Source organism: Colias philodice, chromosome 20 (genome assembly GCF_061535455.1).
Source record: "Colias philodice isolate Cphi_HAF_F1 chromosome 20, ilColPhil1 Martin Lab GWU primary, whole genome shotgun sequence".
NCBI lineage: Eukaryota > Metazoa > Arthropoda > Insecta > Lepidoptera > Pieridae > Colias > Colias philodice.
In genome coordinates this window covers 9,796,285-9,814,190 of record NC_143105.1, presented here as the reverse complement: position 1 = coordinate 9,814,190, position 17,906 = coordinate 9,796,285, and the positions used below count along the sequence as shown (strand labels likewise).

At 34.3% G+C, this 17,906-nt stretch overlaps 1 protein-coding gene and 2 long non-coding RNA genes across 4 annotated transcripts in view; 1 reads left to right on the top strand and 2 right to left on the bottom strand.

The window, feature by feature from the left end:
- The window catches only part of LOC149479667 (uncharacterized), a 146,291-nt gene that overhangs the window by 72,781 nt on the left and 55,604 nt on the right, over window positions 1-17,906 (top strand). The gene's annotated exons all lie outside the window — the stretch shown is intronic.
- Window positions 1-17,906, bottom strand: part of LOC149479669 (prostaglandin E2 receptor EP2 subtype-like) — a 76,581-nt gene that overhangs the window by 45,324 nt on the left and 13,351 nt on the right. Inside the window, exons 4-7 of one of the 2 annotated variants that reach the window (XR_016317230.1) lie at window positions 11,831-12,014; window positions 10,334-10,584; window positions 7,238-7,426; window positions 4,060-6,074 (exon numbers count right to left, since the gene is read on the bottom strand). Coding sequence is in view for 1 of the 2 variants with exons in the window: in XM_089708090.1 (XP_089564216.1) it covers window positions 5,832-6,074; window positions 7,238-7,426; window positions 10,334-10,584; window positions 11,831-12,014 (867 nt within the window). In the remaining variant the exon portion in view is untranslated. Of the gene's footprint in view, window positions 1-3,923; window positions 6,075-7,237; window positions 7,427-10,333; window positions 10,585-11,830; window positions 12,015-17,906 lie in introns of those variants that run through there. The other variant, XM_089708090.1, reaches the window with a different exon arrangement.
- On the bottom strand, window positions 343-1,193 carry LOC149479670 (uncharacterized). The gene is made up of 2 exons (XR_016317250.1): window positions 845-1,193; window positions 343-577 (listed from the first exon to the last, which is right to left on the bottom strand). It is a non-coding gene; the product is annotated as an uncharacterized LOC149479670 (long non-coding RNA).

The window sequence follows — 17,906 nt, the reverse complement described above, 5'->3', positions numbered from 1 at the left end:
GTTAAGATTCGTTTAATTTGGAATTATTCATTTACGATGCGTATCATAGAATTATACGGAACCCTTCGTGCGCGAATCTGACTTCCACCTAGTTGATCTTTTTACAAATCAATAGTCGTATCCTACTAATATTATAAAAGCAAAAATATATAAGAATGGACATATTTTGATACTCTTTCACGTAAAAACTACTGAATGAGTTTTTATGGAACTTTACAATTATATAGTTTAAACATCAGAATAACATATAAGCTACAATTTACCACAGGAAAATAACTCATTCCCACAGGAAAAAATTGGTACAAGTTTAAAATAAATTGCTTCAAATAAAACAAATAAACATTTATTTTTTTAACAACATTTTATTTCGATACTTAATTACCAAATTACAATATTTATTATTTAAAATAGATGCCACCTTAAACTTGTGGCACAGCATCTCTGCAAAGCACTTTACTTTTCTTCCCGTCTGATTCGAAATGATTTGAACAAGGCCGAGAATGTTTTGAAGGCTTCCAATTTTTCCTGTGCTATAGCTTTAACTCAAACATCTTTTAATTGTTCTCAAGCCAGAAACCTGCAAATAACAATAAAATCCATACTTAAATACCTTTTTTTTCTCCTAACCTAAAGCAGTCATTATCAATGAAGTACTTCGTTCCTACTCAAGTATCGATAATTGCACAACACTATGGAAGTTATATTTTACATTTTTTCTAAAAACTAAGCAGATTATGATTTCATTTCAATGATTACGGTTAGATAAAACATAGATGATTAAGAAAATAAGGTAAATTAACTTATTTATCATACAATTAACAAAAAAATTGATCAAAACACTAACCTGTGAAATGACAAATTTCTATCTTCGTCCGATTTCACATTACTACGGCTTTTACAGCCGTAAGCAACACAAGCCATGTTATCTTTAGTCAATTGTCTTTTCATAAAATAACAAATTAAACTAAAACACTCGTTTTTCACTTCAAAAATAATAATTAAAATCACCATGCGTCCGTGACCAGACTGGTCACTGAAACAAATTGACATGGGCACATGTCATTTCAAACTGTCGAACTGACATATATCTGTCCTCTTTTTTCGCATGACATTTTGCCATAAGCCAAAAAGGCCAAACTAGTGCTATATTGTTCAATTAATTGTTACTTCTCCAGGCTTGATAATTGCTCCGAGTATCTGACTGTCAAAATTGACAGCCGGCACAGCCGCAAAATGTAGCCAGTGTAGTAGCCAGAGTTGAGAGCAAGTTGATACATAATGCTATCCGCTGCTAGAGTCTGTCTAAAAACTAGTTCTATCCGGAACATTTGGTGGGTGGTGAATGTGGTGCTGAAATTAGGAAATACGCCGCGCCGTCATAATATGGTAGAATCTCAGGCATCCTTAGAGTATATTATATTAATACAATAGTATAGAGCGCGTGTATTGCACAAATTGCTTAGTGCGCATCGTAGGCAGATGAGCTATAGATACTATATCGATGTGTGTGTGACAAATAGGGATGGGTAGGTATCAATTGCGTGTTGAACTATCGATAAGTTATGTAAATAAATATGTATCATAAGTAAATTTTATGTTCAATAAGTTATTAAAGGAAAAATATATGAATAAAGTATAAATATTAATTTTGTTTGAATTAAGTTTGTTTATTCCGTTTGAATATTTCTTCTATTAATTATAAGTGCTTTAAAAAAATATGTTTAATTGGAATATCAGAAAAACGTGAGTAGGTACTTTTTAAATAATAAAGTTAATAAAATAAAAGGTCGGGTTTAGTGCTATTTCTTTAATAATAAATCAAACAATAATAATAATGTTTTAAAAATGTTAAATCAAAATAAGAAATAATTAATAATTTAAAATGATAATATAATAAATAATATTAATAATTTTTTTATTTTATTTTATCCATTCTACTATCAAAATCTTCAAAATCAATTTAGCGGTTCAGAAAATATATCGTAAAATTACATAATTTACATTTACACTATAATACATTCGCATTCATAATCATAGATAATGTAAAAAGCAGTTTTAATTATTATAAATGCGAAAGTTTGTGAGGATGTGTGTGTGTGTGTTTGTTACTCTTTCACGCAAATACTACTGAACCGATTACAATGAAATTTAGCACACATATAGAAGGTAACTTGGATTAACACATAGGGTAGGTTTTATCCCGGAAATCCCACGGGAACGGGAACTATGCGGGTTTTCCTTTGAAAACGCGGGCGAAGCCGCGGGCGGAAATCTAGTAATATTATACACTAGCGACCCGCCCCGGCTTCGCACGGGTGCAATGCTGATACTAAATACACTACAGCACAACTGTGAACGTTGTATACACAAACATAGCGACCCGTTCCGGCTTCGCACGGGTATAAAATATATAGCCGGGCGGCCGGCCGGTACCGCCGCAAATGCTACGTCCCGCAATTTTTAAATCTGTAATATCTTCGAAAATATTCACTTAAATCATACGGTGTAAAGGGCCATATAGATCTATATTAAATGAACAATGTATTCAAGGTATTTCATTGGTTAAGGATTAATATTGTATTGGTTAAAATCGCATCGAAAATTAGCCATTATTTGTCGTAAAAAGTAAATGACAAAAAAAAGTTATTGTGGGTTATCCATAAGAGATAGACATATACCATCGCGGACTTTTCTGTAGATCTTTTCAATGTGTATAATACTTAGTACATTATTTTGATAAAACTCGTAGGGTTTAGCCTGCGTTTGCAGTGCCGTCTTTAGGATCAACGAGGCTATGGGCCAAGGTACTGGCTGGGGCCTATGTAAGGAATGAAAGTTTTTTAAGCTGTATATAATTACTGTTATTTTAGTGCAAAAATAAATTTTTAAACAAATTTTCTAAATCTTGTTTCTATTTTACCAAGTGTGTGATTTGATATTTTTCTTATTATGTTATAAAATTTGTTGTTGTATATCGAAAATTTTCAGAATTGTGGGGCCCCTGCCTACCTCGGGGCCTCGGGCCAGGGCCCTGCGGGCCCTGCCTTAAAGACGGCACTGTGCGTTTGCAATGTAAGCGGAAAAAATGTAATTTTTTACGACATCACATTAGAAATCTAAAAAATAACAGTACTTCTCCACTATTTAATGGATATTATTATACATATAAACCTTCCTCTTGAATCACTCTATCTATTAAAAAAAACCGCATCAAAATCCGTTGCGTAGTTTCAAAGATTTAAGCGTACAAAGGGACATAGGGACATAGGGACAGGGAAAGCGACTTTGTTTTATACTATGTAGTGATAGTGATGATAAGGTTGATTTTAGTGGAAGCTTACCAAAACCGGTCCAAGCGAGAGGTTTCCTAACGTTTTGACAACTCAACCAATCATTAATGTTTTTAGAAATGGTAGGTATCCTACCTACCGACCATGAATTTTGTTTGACTTTTCAGTACCTAACTCACGAAGTATGTTATATCGGTATTATTTTTATTTAAGTCTTAAAAGCGAAATCCTAGCACGTATATTATTAAGAAAATAAAATATGTTAGATTGAATTACTGGAATGAACGATTACTGGATAGAATTACTAAATAGTACCTAAAGTGTCGTGTGTGAAGTATCGTGTTTAAAGTGTCGTGTTTGTAGTGTCTGTGTGTAGTGTCGTGTTTATAGTGACGAATGTGGGGAAATTTTGAATAAAATCAATATCTAAAGTAAATTGTTAATTTGTAACAGTCTTATCAACTTTTAACAGACCGTATATTGTGTTGTGTTGTTTTAATTTTAATTATTGTATTCTGTGTTAATTGTGTTTGTTATTAATGTGGAGTCAAATAAATTATCTTTCTTTCTTTCTTTCTTTCGTTCTATATTCATGAACCATCCTGAATATACACAAATAAAACACAATTTGTTATGGCACAAAAATTTAATTATATACAATGATAATTCAAATCGACCACGTCTAGTGAAAAACAAAGTACCTACTCACTTATAAGCTAAATACCTATATTATTTATATTTTATAAGCACATACTTATATTATACTAACATTTATAATTATTACAATACTATACTAACATTAATAATTATTATGAACGGTAATATGATATGATTTTCTGGTGTCATAAAACTAGCCAACAACTTTCTATACATACAAGTCACTATGGTACACCTCATTTTTAAAGGTAGGATGCAATATTGAATATATTATTATGAATTTTTTGGAACAAAGTTCCATATCGGAGAACGCGGGGGTTAAGCGAGTGCACAGTCGAGTGCACAGAACATGACATTTTTTCAATCTTATTTTTGATTATTAATAGCACAGATTAATAGGTATAATATTTTGACTTATTTTTCTTTAAAATTATGTAAGTAGTATAGGTATTTTAAAATTTTAAATATCTTTAAAACATGTTTGAAACAGTGGAATTATAAATTTATAAAGAATAGAAAAAATTAGATCACTCAGCGGGACTCGAACCCGCATCCTCTCGCGCCATTCCGGGGCGGATGCCTCACCAACTCGGCCACTCGTGACCCGCCAGAGCAATCGAATTTATTCTATTTTCAAAGCTGTGTTATTAAATAACACAAAAAATCACATAATATTATGTTACAAGACTTACAAGTTCGAACGGTGTAGTTCGGTATAAATCTGTGGTATAAATGGATATGTAGGCATTATGTGGTATTTACGAGAATATTACGTCATATCGAAATTAATCTTACGTAACTGATATTCATATTACTGATAAACTGATCACATCAAAATGTAATCTAATATCTATCTTAAACAATATTATTATGATAGAGATTCCTTTTATATAAAATCTTAATTAAAGCTTTAATCGGTCAAGTGTATCGAGTAGTATGGCTATGGACTAAGGAGTAGAACAATTTTTTATACAAGTTGTAAGATTTGGATCAAGGTACTTTTGTAATTATTCACGTGTCAATTTATTTTTAGTAAAATTGTTTTTAAAAACCACTTTGGTACAGTAATAAGTACTAATCGCCATGTGAATTATTAATCTACGTAGTTACCTACCTACTTATATGATTAAATTTTAAGACTAGGTTTTTAACTGGTAACTTATTTGACATTACGTAATAAAAATATATCATATTTAAAAATATTTTTATAATTTGTACATTTTTGCGACTTATTTGTCTTAATCCTAGGCGATAATCTAATTTGTAGATGTGAAAATGGCAGAGTGATCCCACTTCGGACGGAGTGTTTGGGTATATTCGTTTGCCAGATATATCTACCTATTATTTAGTTACCTAGATGATATTTAATTTTAAGGTAAAAAATCTCAGATTTGCGAAGAATTATTTTGTTATGTATCTTTGTATGGAGTGATTTAACTCCTCAACGTTTTTTAATTCACTAGTTATTCTGTACAAAAATTGTAGGTATAGGCATAGACTAATATACTCATTATTAGTCCATGGTATAGGTCACATATTACGTCTTTGTAGGTACCTAATTATTGCTCCTTAATAAAATATTATAATCTGTATCATTCTGTTGTCTATCTACAACGTAATAGATCACATGACAAAATTCTATCAGCTAAATGCTTCGTTGGGGAGACTAGAAACTTATTCAAAAACAAGATGTTTTTTGGTATTTTTTATAGGGTGAGAGAGCTATGAGACAGTTTAATATTTTAAAATTTAAATATCACTGAACGTCGGAGGGAAATTTTGTTCAATCGGATTCCCACTGCGACGGCGGACAAAATTCTTTTTCCTGTCGAAAGTTTTATCGGAATATGTGAATCGTGGTAAATGCGGGTAGTTGGGTGTATGTCAGTCGTCCACGTTGAAGATGGTAGCGCAGGGGGGGCCGCAGGGGGTGGTACAGGGGGCGCAGGGGGCGCAGGGGGCGCAGGGGGCGCAGGGGGCGCAGGGGGCGCAGGGGGCGCAGGGGGCGCAGGGGGCACAGGGGGGGGCGCGTAGAGGACGCAGCTCCGCCCCCGAACTGTCGCTGATCACGAGCGTCTCCTGCGGGCAGCAGGATGTCTTCATTGAATCCGTGGACGTCTTGTGGTTCTAGAAGAATGAAGAAATTTCATCGCTTTGTAAAGACAAGAATGAAGAAATTATTGATTCATGTGTTTTTAGCGATGGAATGACGATGTACATAGTAAATTAGTAACCAAGAGTTATTGTAAAAAAAAGTGCACGACTCATAATGCTCATTTAATTATGAAATAAAAATAAAAAAAAAACTTATTGTAGTTTTCGTTTTTTATTAATTGCAATTAAACGACACTGAATTAATTAATCATTCGCATTCAGTGACCTACAATCGTCGATTAGAATATTTAAAAAAAAAATTCAACTCAAATGATGGATTTTTTCACAAGTTATAGTGTTTTCAGGTTTCACACATGACGGACAGGAAAATTTTTTGACCTATTTCGGTGTTTTTTTCCAATTCTATTGAAGTAAATCAATTTTTAAAAAGTATGGGATTAATCTCCATTAAATTATCTCGACAATAGTAGGTATGCAAAATATCTTGATTCCGTGAACTAACAAGGCTATAATATATCACACCTAAATATAAGAATATGGACATCGTAATGCTAACGTGTTAAATCAGCATTCACAGCCATAGTACATACGTTATATAGTTATAAATAATTAAAGTCAAATTGAAATAAAGACACTTCCGCACACCGAGTAGGTGCTAAAAATACACCTGCGGAACTACGCCGGAACTACATGTATGTTGTGTCATGTGTGCATACAAATTCCCTTTAAATGTTACAAGTCCATATGGGTAACGGTATTGTTTTATACCTTATCAATTATCATTTGCCTGTGGATACTCAATAATAATAATTAAGAGTTATATTTTGATCTGTTGGGAACTCTACATTTGCGAATATGCAGTTTTCGCATGACTTTAATTTCACGTGCGAATTTAATTATAAATCGAATATGGAAACGTAATAATCGCAAAATAATTTAAAATATCAGACGGTACGTTTTTGAGAAAATAAATATGTACACCTACTTAATTAACAAAACAGGAACTTTATCAACTGTATAAGTTTAAAAATTGAATAGCTGTCTAACAAGTAGTACTTAGATAAGTAAGTACGCATCTTCATTGCAAATGGTCAATTAATATTTTATAAAACATACTAACTGATGCCAATAGTTATTGAACTGATTCGCAAAGTTATATGTTCCAGAAAACTTACCCGTTTAAAGCAATGCGCAATACTATGGCAGAGCCTAGTGAGCGAGCAGTGGTGCCGCTGGCGCATGAGCACGTACAGCACGGGGTCGAGCACGTAGTTGAGCAGCATCAGCACGTCGGACAGCGCGCCCAGGCTGTCCAGCCGCCGCCACCGCGCCGGGCCCAGCGCTAGGTACAGCGCTGACGTCACCTAATCCACAATCATTACGTGTTCATTAAAGTCGATCTGTGTTTAAGCTATTGCATAGCTTCTATCGCGGGCCTTGAGCACGGGGACCGAATCCAGAAATTCCGTAACGAAAAAACCTCATGCTCCCCACTCCGACACACAGGCATCCTATGCAATAGCTTTACCGCAGCAGCCCCCGAGTGCCACACATCTTTTTTTCTATTTATGATGTGATTTGTATTTTTAAATTTTAAGCGGGTAGTTTGGTGTAAATTTTTTTTTGTAACATTAGATGATATAATGTTGAAAAAATTGTTCCCTATCTCCTTTTTTCAATAGCTATTTCATATTAATCAGTTGCATAGATTGTACAATTAATTCCTAGTAAGTTTAATACGTAGGTAATTACAACCGCTGTCAAGTCGCGATTATCATCAATCGGAGTTAACCAAAACGAGGTTAGGTCCAATATAGAAGTGAAACGAGAAAATTAATTGATCCATCAGTTGTAACGAGGTGGACAATACGCAATAACATTGCGAGCCATCAAGCGGCAGGTGGTCCGTCAATTAGATAGTGACCCGCTCCCGCCCACATTCCTAATTGTTCGTTTTGCGGAAAACACCATTTCAACTGCTAATCGAAAGTGCTAATGTTTGACAATTCGTTATCTTGTATTTACTAAATTAAGATAATGGCTTTGTTGATATTTAATTAAATTAAGTGTTGAAGTGGAAGATGTTTTGTGGGTGCAGCTTTTGGGTTGTAATTGTTTGGTTGAGATATTATTTGTAGCTTCAGTCCGTAGCGTCGCTCGTATGTTGTCACTTTCTCTCCCTCTGATTAGAATAATATTGGACTGAAAAGTTAGGGGAAGCTTAGCAATATCTCCACTATCCAGTCCCCGCTAAACCGATTTCATAAGAAATCGTTGAATGTTAAAATATCAAAGAAAGACAAAATGGACTGCAAGTGAATGCTTAAGTCCTACAGGTTTAGCGAAGAAACAAAACAGATGCACTAAGTAGTGCTTTTCAAAAAAATACCTCTTTAAAATAAATAAACTCTACTCGAAGGTCTTTCAATATTCTAATGACGAATCATCAAGTGTCAAATCTATTTTTATTACTACACGCTTAACTACACGGGTCAACGATATGCGTTTGTTCGACTCTAAACGAAGAATTTTATTCTTTGCCATTTATTGAAACAATGAAATATTTTTGCCGGCTATCAGATGTGAGCTGAATGTTAATAGAAGTGACAATTGTTATCATTTATTGACGGAATGTACGGATCTGTATTGTGTTGCGACACGCGACGATTATATAGCACCTTTTAATTGTAATGGATGTTTTTCGCTGTATACTAACAACGAAGGTTGTAGAATGCGACATAGTTTATCTGAAAATGATAGTGAAAATAGATAAATATGTACGTACTAATATTATAATGCCATTTAATTGAAGAGCTGTTCTCTAAATTCTCCTGCATATGAATTAAGGATTGATTGATTGATGAAGATTTATTATATAATTAAAATGAAACCACATCACATATCAGATATCAATGAAAGAACGAACTGTTCAGTCAACAGTATTCTTATTGAGATCATAACAATGTGCATTGAACCTGAAGTCGAGTTCAGTTGGAATTTCAGACTAATTTGAAAGGGCATCAGTTGTAATTGTATTACTGAATTCTCTTTATTTTAAGGTACTCGATTTAAACTCCATTTGAAATAAATTTTAATGTTTGTGAATACCATTTTATTTTTATAATATTATAACATTTTATATTCGGCAATAAATATACCTATGATTATAAAACCAGAAGTAAAATGAATATGAACTCACGATATGTAGAGTCTTTCGTTAAAAATTAGCAACATCAAGTAAGTAAAATGTTATCATATCAAAAAAAGACGATTCAATTCAATTCAAAGATCTACGATGTTGTAGGCTGTAGCGAGCGCCACTAAAACTAAGTTCTAAACTGGATGCTAATCACCAATGATAGGAGCAATTATTATTATTTGTCGATCGATTTGTGAGTCCACGCGCGTTCAGTTATGTACACGGAACCTTTATTGGTATTCCGCGTGAGAGTGATGGTGATCAATCCGTGGCCTTGAGTAGGTATAATATTAATATTGGCTATCGGATTTTCGCGATGCAATCGAGATGATAATATAGATGTTACTTTAGTAGAATAATATGAGCATGGATATATAGTAATGCATTGCATTTTGTTTATATTGGCACGCTGTACCCAAGGTATGCGTGGTACCTACTTATGCTTGCTGTGCCACGGTTTCAACTTTTCAACATTTTAACATAATTTTCAACAAGTTCTCACAAAGTTTCAACTTTCAACCGAACCCGTACGCGTAGTTTTTTCGCAAAAGAGAATCAAACATACATACATGATACATCCATCCAAACAAACTTTTGCATTTGTACCTAACTAGATTTCCGCCCGCGGCTTCGCCCGCGTTTGCAAAGGAAAACCCACATAGTTCCCGTTCCCGTGGGATTTCCGGGATAAAACCTACCCTATGTATTAATCCAAGTTACCCTCCATATGTGTGCTAAATTTCATTGTAATCGGTTCAGTAGTTTTTACGTGAAAGAGTAACAAACATCCATACATTCATACATCCATATATCCATACAAACTTTCGCCTTTATAATATATATTAGATATTAGATATTATATATAAGTAGGATTAGAGTCACACGTTCTTTCTATGAACTTTCACATGTTTCCTGATTAAAAGCTGAAAAAAGAATGTAAGTACTCCGCAATATTATTTCATAAAGCATTATTTTTCATCATTCCAAACACGGAATCATGTTTGTCATATTATAGAGCATCATCTTTCCAAACACTCGGAATTACAACAGCAGAACCTGTAGATGTACTCACCATCTGCGGCAGCCAGCAGATCATGAAGAGCACGGAGAGCGTGGCCATGAGGCGGCTGAAGGCGACCTCCTCCGCGGTGGCGGCGTTGTGCGCGGGCGCGGTACCGCCGGGGGCAGTGCCCCGCCGCGCGCGGCAGCTGGACTTGGACACGCGCCGCACCACCGGCCCGCCGCCGCGCGGCCCGGAGATCGCGTACAGCGCGCGGATCACCGCTAGGTTGCAGTACACCAGTATTGCGCATAGCAGTGTGCCTGGCCGTATAACAGAATCATTTTTGTATAAGTACGTATATGTAATGCCCCCATTTATATTTTCTACGCCCTACGGTATGTAACATAAACATAAGTTTTTTTGTTATTCATCTCTGTGCATAAATTGAGCAAAAGCATAACCAACGTAACATTTTATATAAAAAATAAAATTAGTGGACCTATCGTAACAAATAACAATCTATCTTCTCGCGCCCCGTTTTACATAAGGTATGTTTATTACGCCGTCAACGTGCGTCCTAGGCACTCAATTGAATGTCGTCACTCGCCATTCAATAAACGCTATAGTCATTGAATCAGATAGCAGATTCAACCAGATGACTGCGATATGTATATCAAGATAATGATAAAATATAAAATGGGAGATACCACATTGAACATTATTTACTTTTGCCCTGAGTTATGCTGTTTGAAAAATCTCTTGTAATTTTTTTCTTGGAACTGATTCTGATAATTCTTTCATTGAATTATGAAACAACCATGAATATATTATCGGGTTAAAAATAAATTTGTAAGTGCACAAATAATTACCATCGGTATGCAATGTTATTTTTGTTCATTCAAGTGGGTAAGTACGTTGTAATTACGAACGTTAAAACAAGACAGGAAATTCACACACAAAGTAACTATTAAATATTTATATCAGCAGTACATGCACGTTATCCTAGCAATATTATAATATTAATCGGTGTAAAAATAGACGTAGTTCATGATATTGATCGATCGTAAAATCGTGATTTCCCTGGGAAGAGCGGTGTTTATGCATAATGGATAATGCATACATTATTGTAACATCGGTTATTTTCTATAGATCGTATCATGAATATAAAATTGTTGTTGTAGGCCCGCGGCGTAAAGCGTTATGCATCGCATCAAAATAATAGAGGTTTTATCTCTATAAAGGTTACTAGAAATACTGTGTAAGGCAAAAAAATAATAATTTAAGTATCATCTTGAAAATTAATTTTAATTTATTTTTTAGGTCAATTATTCCGTTCGAGTTGGTAAAAATTGATCTCTTCCATCTACTTTTTCCATATAAGGCGTACATCTTTGCATTATTCCTTATAAAAAGCTAGAATTGCGATATTTTTAAAGCATAGAAAAACAATCTTAAGTATTAAGCATTTTAATGCTATAAAACCAATATAAAACTATCAAATTCAAACTTAAATTCTGTTATATGAATAGTATCTATATTCTAACTTCTTCTTTTACCCCAACTCACCGAACATAACATAAAACACAGCATACGCGAAGTCCATGCCGTGCGTGGCGTTCCGGTAGCGCACGCAGCATCGCTTCACGGGGTCGTAGTACAGGCCCAGGCCGAGCACGGGCGCGCACGTGAGCAGCGCTGCCCACAGCCATGACACCAGCAGCGTCATGCGGATCACGAAGTAGGTCACTTGCTGGTCAGAGATGTAGGAACAGATTTATTTATCAGGGACAGCACAACACACAGATAATGAAAAAGCCATGATGATAGATATTTGATCACGCCGTGAATTATTTGCAACGGTTTTGCTATCTAAATAGGTATTATTTAGTACACAGTATATTTTCTAACTGAAGCACTAAACCTGTATACAATCAATTTTAATCATTATTAAGGTTGGTCAATTAAAAAAAGCGAAATACGAACTTAAAAGCATTTTCTAAATGATTGTGATATTATTTAATATGTATATCACGATCATTTAAAAAGCTCGAGAGTGATCGACACACGAATAATATTGCCAGTAATTGAAAAAGTTTCATAATTGCAATCGCAAGTAATCTAATTCACATAAAATCTATTCGAATTATAATCCCCAAATAGTCCCATTACTTGTTTAATAGATACACGCGACTCAATAACCATAAATTGGAGCCATCAAACGAAACGGAACAATATCTATCATCAAATCCCGTGTTGGCACTTGCGATTACGCAACCCGCGGCCCATATAGCGTTGCATCAGTCATCTATCTGCAATAGGCGGGTCCACACAGCGAGCAGCCGAGCGAACACAGAGTACTTTTATATTTGCGATCGAATTACTAAGTGAAGCAGCTCGGTTAATGTGGACGTGTCTCTAAATAAAAGTACGTCTCGGCCGAGGAAATCGGTTACACACGCGAGCTTCGCGAGGCTGCTCGCTCTATGTGGACCCGCCTTATGCTAACATGTCACCAATCAATGGAAGTAGGTGACGAGATGCGGTCCTATATGTTTCGTTTACTCTTTATTTCAGTTTGATGGATTTGTGCCATCGATAACGGGACTCTATTTATATCGACGAATTGGTTGATATGAGTTAAATTCACTTTCAGTTGTGAAGCTGTAAGTTATCACTATGTAATATGAAGGCAATATGCATACAGAACTTAGTTTCAATGCCCTATCTCGATTTTTTATCAAAAATATCTACCTACCGTCGCTGTCATTAACATTATCCTAGAAACAGATGATCTATCTATATTATTGCTCTATTATACAAAAATTAAGTAAATTTTAACTATCTACCCTTTATACGCTATCCTACAAAAACTTTTGCTGGTTAATATTAATTTTATAAGGAAAAATAACATATATCAAAGCATTTTCTTAATATATATCTGGCCTATCTTAAGAAGGCAAGTTCAGGGCCACGATCTTCCGCTACACAATTAGCCTCTTGGTATTTCCTCTGCAGCTACAAGCCTGTTAAATTGTTGTTAGCCACAATGTAGCACATTCCAAAAGATATTCCAGTTAAAGATAGCTTGATATCAAGAACAAACAAAGTATTAACTGAATAGGAGAGAGAAAATAAAAATGAAATAAGTATATCGCGAGAAAGTCAAGTGCATAAGTACTTGCTTATGTTACATTTAAAAACATACAAGCCTACAATGGATTAACATGCCAACAATATTTTTTTTATCGAATAAGATAAAAAACTAAAAATCTACTTCAAAAAATCTTAATAAGCTAAAAGTGCTACCGTATAGGCAGTATGTATCAGTTACAAGCAGGTATTTTCATGATTATATATCAATATATTATTATACTGCATGTAAATCAGAAAAATACGTGCGCTTTATCAATTTAAACCGATGTAAGTATGATAGAGAGCAATAAATAGGAACATTTCGCATTCTTTTATGCGTTTGTTTCGACGGGGTTAGGCGGGTTGGGTCGAAAATAGAAATACTTTCGCTGTATCGCTATTTGCATATTGTTGGATTGATTTTATGGATGTGACCTACAATATGTTGTATTCAATCATGTTCAAAGAAAACACATAATGAATCTAGGCTTGTGTACTGTTATTCAATATTGACAGTACCTAACAATTTGATAACAAATCAACGGTAGGTATATTATGAAAGTACAAAATATCCAAAAAAAAATTACACAAGAACTAGAAACCCAGGCTGATGGACCTCTTCCAGTCATGGGCGTAGCCACGGTGGGGCAGGGTGGGGCACTTGCCCCACCCTGGCTCTGACCTGGAAGGTACCTAACCAAATCTAAAAAACGTAATTATCTAGGTACTGACTACAAAACTTAATATCCGTTAAAAAATTCTCACTCGAAAGTTGTCAGTCGTCACAAAAAAAAATGCGATCTAAACAAAAAGCTTGCGCTTCTATGTTACATGATTTAAATTTTAAACCACTCTTGGTGCCAGAAAAAGTAGTGTAGTACTGTTACCCCATTCAAAGCTGTTTTTATTTAGCCAAATTCGCACTAAATTTCCTATCCAATTTCACTTTTGTTTTAGGATAAGTTACTGACCATAAAAGCACAAAATGCTGACAGATCCAGGCAATCTTACATGAAAGTTTTTGGTCGATATCTCGGAAACTATCCATTTTAAGGCAAAAAATATTGGGAATTTTTTGTAGGTAGTAAAATTTTACATCTTTTATACTTTGTAAACTTTTTGTAAAACTTTCCGTTTACGATTTATGGGCTATTTAATGAGCGGTTAGCGATCTTTGGCAAGTAACTCTTTAAGAATTGGATTAATCAATGAAATGCATAGGCATTAATATATTATACATATGCATTATCCATTTATTAAGATTACTTTATTTGAATCTTTTTTTTCTAATGCTTTTTGAGTTATTTAACGTTTGGCGATAAATAGTAAATTTCAAGGTATGTTTCGTATATATTTCGTACAACTAAATAATATTGAGTAGTTATTTTATATTCGGATGCAAGAATAAAATAAAGGAAAATATTTTAAAAAATGTATTAAAAATTTTGCCGTTTCGGAAACGGTGAAAATCCACTTGCATTGGAAATTTCTTCTTCGTTTTTATTACATCCGTAAAAAAATTTTTGGCCTGCCACGTCACCCGCCGAGCGGCGGCATTTCTACATTATACGTGGAACAACTCAAAAAATATGGGCACTAGAAAAAAAAATTCAAACAAAACTTGTAGAGAATAAAGTGACCTAAAAACTATGTACATACATGCATTTTATTCATTAATCCAATATTTTAACGATCAACCGGTTCATCAAGTAGGCCATAAACCGTAAATAGTAAGTTTTACAAAAAAATTTACATGGTATAAAATATGCGAAATTTTCTACAAAACTTTCTACAAAAAAGCCTAAGCAACTTTTGCCCTAAAGTGGATAGTTTTCGAGATATCGGTCAAAAACTATAAGATTGCGAGCAAAGCTCAACCTGGATCTGTCTGCATCTTGTGTTTTTATGGTCAATAAGTGACCATTAACCTAAAACAAACATGAAATCGGAAGTGCAAGGTTTTGCTTTATTTACTGAGTTATTAAAAATGGTTAATTTTTCTATTTACAAAGATTTACATAGCTACCTATGTTTTATGGTAAAAAGGAATCATATTATTGTATTAGACAGATAAATTAAACTATATAGTATAGGGATGAAATTTGCAACATAAACGGCTGTAGGTACCTTTTGTTTGTTTTGATTAAGGTATTCATTATTATTTCAGCTTGATACCGCCACGTCACACGTGTTCTTGAAAAAAAAAAGGTATTTTTAGACAGACAGAAGCACAACAAAGTCTGCCTGTCGGTTTGTCTGTCAACAAACTTTTTCTCAGGAACGCGTAGAGTTATCAAGCTGAAATTCATATCGAATACTCAAGTCTACGGTCTCTTAAAGCTGTGAAAAAATCAAACTTATAAGCCAACGCAATCAAAAGATACAGCCATTTTATGCTGCAAATTATCGCAAATTTCGACATTCGCAAGGCAATCAAAACCTACATTGTACTTCCCGTGAACACAGTCTTGAAATTTGGTTAAAAGCAATGTCTTATTTATTATAAAAATTGCTAAAACATACATTTTAGAGTTACAACATAATAAAAAGTAGGTTTGTTCGGAGCCCTCTGTGCGCGACTCCGACTCGCACTTGGCCGGTTTTTTTTGCCCCACCCTGTGCCCATGGCTAGCTACGCCCATGCTTCCAGTAATTCAAAAACTAACATAGTGATCATTGATAAGTCATGGATCAGTCGGAAATGTACTTTTATATTTCATTATTTATTGAGCCTTCTTCACAAATAAAAAGCTGCCAACAGCTCACCACATTAATAAAGTGAACAACGCTTGGTGTCGTATTCCCTCAGTTATAACTTGGATGGCTTCACCGGCGGCTTCCTTTTATACAGGTTCCAGACCCTCAGCAAAACCAGAACAGATGGCCAAGATATCGGTATCAAAAATAATGAGTCTATTATTGTTTGTTTCACAACCAACGCGAGGAAGACCGCATTGTAGTGTTCTGTTTCCTTGGAATTAAAAGTTAAAAGTTAAAACTTAATAATTTAACTTTCTGGTACTTTAAAAAATTAATAATTTATAGGTAACTACTTAAGACAAATCAAATCAAATGTTGATTTTTTATAAAATTTTCGCTGCTAGTTACATTGCAGGGCGCGTGTTTTGTTTAAGTAGATGGTTATAAGTCTCGTCAAATAACTAAACGGCTACTCAAAGAAAAGCTTTTAGCACGTGACAACTGACAGCGTCGTATTTCAGAGGTGTTTTAGCTTAGGTATCGTATACGTCTGAATTCACTGTATCAACCGTGACCCAGATCAAAGAAAATATTGCCAAGTGAAGAGGAAAACGGTCAATAAAATATAGTATCATCATCAATACATATAATAAAATTGTAGAAAAGTGATGTCTGTACAATGAAAATATAAAAAAAAAACTTAGCAGGTGTTATTATTAAATCGATCCTGAACCCAAAACTGTAGTTAAAAAAATTTTTGTCTGTTTGTCTGTTTGTCTGTATGTTCGTGCACGCTAATCTCAGAAACGGCTTATCCGATTTAGATGCGGTTTTCACTAATATATTGTGGTAAGCTTCACTTAACATTTAGTGTTTATTTCATGTCAATCGGTTCATAAATAAAAAAGTTATGACCATTTAAGTAATCACGGCGAACATTTGCTAAGGCATTCTATACATGAATAACTTTATTACGTAAATTATACGCTAAAGTTATTCCTTGACATGTCCAGATGATCATATCGAAAGTACCGTGGGGGGGGGGGGTTTAGCTGAGGGGGTAGTAGGGGGATCAAAGGACCTTTATTTAGATTTTTGCTCATAAGTCTAAAACCTGCACAAATAGCATTATGGTTACTTCTAGGTAAATTTTCTACATAAAATGTCTTTTAAATTATGTCGTAGGTATTATATTTTTAACCCCCAACGCAAAAAGAGGGGTGTTACGTCCGCTATGTGTGTTTGCGTGTCCGTCTGTGCAACCGTAGCTCGCTAACGGGTAAAACGAATTAGATGCGTTTTTTTTTTGTTACATTAGTTGTTCTTAGATATAGTGTATCAAAATCGGTTCATCCATTTATTATATATAGGGGTAAAAGTGGGAATGGAAAAAATGAATGTTGTCAGTTATACCCAAGTGATATATCAAATGAAAATAGACGACCTGTCAGAAGCAATTAGTCAAATTTTATCAAAATCGGTTCATCCATTTATTTTATATAGGGGTAAAAGTAGGAATAAATAAATGAATTTTATCAAATATACTCAAGTGACGTATCTAATGAAAGACATGACGTGTAAAGTACAATAAGACATATTTTATCAAAATTGGTTCATCCATTTATTGGATATAGGTATAAAAGTGAGAATAAAAAAATGAATTTTGTCAAATATACCTAAGTGGCATATCAAATGAAAGGGCATGACATGACGTGAGAAGTATGTATAATGAGGCATAGGTATTTAATCAAAATCGGTTCATCCATTTATTGGATTATAGCGGTAAAAGTGGGAATGAATAATCGAATGT